At 38.5% G+C, this 4213-nt stretch overlaps 1 protein-coding gene across 1 annotated transcript; it reads left to right on the plus strand.

Moving 5' to 3' along the window:
* Positions 1-248: 248 nt before the first annotated feature.
* On the plus strand, positions 249-1196 carry LOC109679545 (olfactory receptor 2G3-like). Its single transcript, XM_020154717.2, has one exon. It carries the CDS (start codon positions 249-251, stop codon positions 1194-1196), a length of 948 nt encoding a protein of 315 aa, XP_020010306.2.
* Positions 1197-4213: the final 3017 nt, after the last annotated feature.

Here is a 4213-nt window from a genome sequence, read left to right on the forward strand (position 1 = left end):
TTTGGCATCTCAGAATAAACTATGTTTATGTAGTATAATATTAACATGCTGTTTCCTATTAAGTGGAAATTCTTTTAAAAAAAAGAAATTGGTCCCCAGTTTTGTGGATGTCCTAATATGTACTTACTCTGTTACTTGTGTTTGGTACTCTTTTTATATTAATTTCAGCAGGGGTAGAATCTGGAGATTTGACCTTCCTCAATGATAGCTCTGTTTTGTTTTGTTTTGTTTTCTACAGCGGGATAAGGATGACGGACTTCCTCTGGAGAAACCACAGCTCTCTTACTGCGTTTCTTCTTCTAGGATTCTCTAATAACCCAAAGATAAATGTTATTCTATTCAGTGTCTTTCTCTTCCTCTATCTCATCACCCTTCTAGGCAATGGACTCATTATGACTTTGATACACAGGGACTCCCACCTGCACACACCCATGTACTTTTTCCTCAGTGTCTTATCCATTCTGGACATGGGCTATGTCACCACCACAGTACCTCAGATGCTCATACATCTAGTTAGTGAGAAGAAGACCATTTCCTATAGTGGATGTGTGGCCCAGATGTACATCTTCCTGATGCTGGGAATCACTGAGTCTTGGCTTTTTGCAATCATGGCTTATGACAGGTATGTGGCTATTTGTCATCCCCTCAGGTATAAAGTCATCATGAGCCCTTTGCTGTGTGGGTTATTGGTGGCCTTCTGTGGATTCTGGGGTATCAGCTGTGCCCTAATATACACAGTTTCTGCTATGATTCTTCCCTATTGTGGCCCCAATGAGATCAACCACTTCTTCTGTGAAGTACCAGCTGTCTTGAAGTTGGCCTGTGCAGACACCTCTGTAAATGACCAGGTGGACTTCATCTTAGGTTTTATCCTTCTTTTGGTCCCATTGTCCCTCATCATCATTGTATACATCAATATCTTTGCTGCCATCTTGAAGATCCGCTCAACCCAAGGGCGACTCAAGGCCTTCTCCACCTGTGCTTCCCACATCACTGTGGTTACTATGTTCTCTATCCCATGCATGGTTATGTATATGAGACCTGGCTCTGAGTCTTCCCCAGAAGAGGACAAGAAACTGGCTCTGTTCTACAATGTCATCTCTGCCTTCCTGAACCCCATCATCTACAGCCTCCGGAACAAAGATGTGAAGAGGGCTTTCTTCAAAGTGTTAGGCTTGGGCAAAGGGTCAGAATGAAGTCTTGGGACCATTAGCATGAACAACTAAGCTAAGGACACAGCCTATGGGATTTCTTTATACAAATTCCTTTTAAATTCCAGTGAACTCACATCATATATTTATGGGACAGAGTAAGTGAGTGAGATATGCTTGAGAATGCTATGGCAGTGGGTGCCTCTCAAACATGAATACAACAGACAGTGGATCTCACAAAGGCAGGTCCCATATTGATTAATCTCTGTATCAACTTATTTAGCAAAGAATTTATATCACCTTTCTTTTTTTATAAATAATAGAACATGTACTGAATACTTGCACTCTGGACTCATAAAATAAGTTCAAATTGAAGGGCATAAAGTGACTTCTAGACTCCCAAATCAGTAACCTGACTGTAGGTCAGTTAGAGACATGACAGGTGCTAAAGAAAGAACAATTTAAGATAAATTAACGGTGACCATATGGAAGAGAGTTCAAAGTAACAAAGGTCAGTTTTCACCCAGTGCTGTTAGGAGAGTGTGAATTTAGGGCACATAAATCCTCATGTCAGTAGAGAGAGGAGCTCATTTTTTTTTTTTAGGGAAGTAGTATATGTAGGGAGGAGTAGAATCTCCTAGTAATTGGGTGAAAATATCCTGTTCCCCTGACTTTCCTTGATGCATTTTCAATTCCATTTAAACAAATGGACATAAAATGAACTACAACTATTGAAAATATACAATTTGGTGAGTTCTGATGCATGTGTATACCTATGAAACCATCATCATAATCGAGATCAAATTTCTTGAACTTTTGGGATCCCTCTGTGTTAAAAATCTATTGTTATGTAATTAATAACCCCAAAGTTCAGTGTCTTAAACTACAAGTATTTATTTTTCACAGTTTCTGGGGGTCATGAGTCTCAGTGAAGTTCAGCAGGGTTGTCTGGATTAAGTTGTCTCATAAAGCTACCATCAGTGTACCAGCTAAGGCTGCATACTTCCCAAGGCTCAACTGGAGAAGGATTTGCTTCCAATCTCACATGATGAGATTTAGTTCCTGGAAGGCTGTTGGACTGAAGACTTATTTCCTTCCTAACTATCATGCAGAGTATCCATCAGTTCTTTGCCTTGAGGGCCTTTCCATTGAGTGGCCCACCAACCTGGCAGCTGGCTTCATCAGAGTGAGCAAGAAAGAGAGAAAGAGAAAGGTTGTAAGCATTGTGGACACTTGACTTTTTGTAGCCTAATCTTGAAAGTGATTTCCATCACTATTGGGCAATTCTTTTCATGAGAAGTGAACTACTAGGTCCAGCCCAAACTCAAGCAGAGGGGATTACAGAAGGGCATGAATACCAGAATGTAGAAGTCATTAGTTCATGCAAAGCATCTCCCTATGATTTAGACTCTTGCTACTCAAGAAGTAGCCTTGGATTAATGTCATCAGCATTACCTAAGAGATAAGAAATGCAGAATAACACCTCTGACACTGCGGAATCAGAATTTGCATTTTAAAGATTCTACAAGTGATTCCTGTGCTCTTTTAAGTCTGAGAACAATGATTTAGCCAACAGCCCTGGAACAATATAACACCATCTGTGGCAGTAGATAAGGTCCAATCTAATTATTTTAAGTGACTAAAACCTTTAGAACAATCAAGAGGAAAAAACTAAACTTCTTTGGCACAAGTGTGGCTCTAAGGTTCCAGGTAAGATTGACATCATGCCCACTTGTCTGTAACTTTATTGCCTGACTAACTTTCACCATCTATATGCATCCCCTGTCAGAAACTGTCTAAGCTTATCCTGGAGAAAAGCTGAGCTGAGGTTTTGACCTCCTATGCAATCTCCCACTTTATGTCTGTTTGGACAAAGAAAAAAAGTAATTGGCAGAAAGGAAAAGGGAAGAAAGATATTAAAGAAAAAATCTCTTGCCTTTGTCTCCATTTTCCTAGTTAAATTCAATACATTATTCTGCTTCTTTCAAGAATAAAATCTGCTAGAAAGTTGTTCATACTTTTTTAGCATATATGAGTTGTACAGTATAAGGGATTTCATTATGACATTTCCACATATATGCATGCAATGTACTTTGATCACATCCACCCCTTCTATTACTTTTTCTTATCCCTCTTCTCTTCTCCCTTTCCCTTCCACCTCCCTAGTAGTCCCCCTTTTACTTTCATGACTTTGTTTCTTTCGCCCTAGCTTCCACAAATGAAAGAAAACATGCAATACTTATCTCTGTGGGACTGGCTTATATCACAGCATGATGATCTCCAGTTCCATTCATTTGCCAGAAAATGACATAATTTTATTCTTCTTTATGACCAAAAACTCTAAAGACTCAACTAGAAGACTCTTAGATCTGATACACACTTTCAGCAAAGTAGCAGTCTACAAAATTAATGTACAAAAATCAGTAACTTTTCTATACATCAAAACCAAACTTGCTGAAAAAGAAATCAGGAAAGCAATCTCATTCACAAGAGCCTTGAAAATTAAAATACCTAGGCATAAACATAACCAAAGATGTTGAAGACCTCTACAATGAAAACTATAAAGCACTGAAGAAAATCTAGATGACACTAGAAGATGGAAAGACCTACCACATTCATGAATTGGCAGAATAAATATTGGAAATCCCCATTAAAATTACAATGTCATTCTTCACAGAAGATAGAAAAAAAATCCTAAAATTCATATGGACACACAAAAGACCCAAATAGCCAAAGCAATCCTGAGAAAAAAGAGCAATACCTGACTTCAGACTATACTACAGAGACATAGTAACAAAAACAGCATGGTACTGGTGCAAATACAGACATGTAGATCAGTGAAATAGAACAGAGGATCCTGAAATAAACTAACATGGCTTTAGCCATTTGATTCTTGACAAAGGTGCCAAAACATGCATTTGTAAAAGACAGCCTCTTCAACAAATGGTGCTGGGAAACTGGATACCCACATGTATAAGACTGAACTTAGATCCCTATCTCTTGCCATATACAAAAATCATCTTAAAATGGATCAAAGACCTTAATATAAGACCTTACACTTA

This window comes from Castor canadensis, chromosome 7 (assembly GCF_047511655.1).
Source record: "Castor canadensis chromosome 7, mCasCan1.hap1v2, whole genome shotgun sequence".
NCBI classification, from domain to species: domain Eukaryota; kingdom Metazoa; phylum Chordata; class Mammalia; order Rodentia; family Castoridae; genus Castor; species Castor canadensis.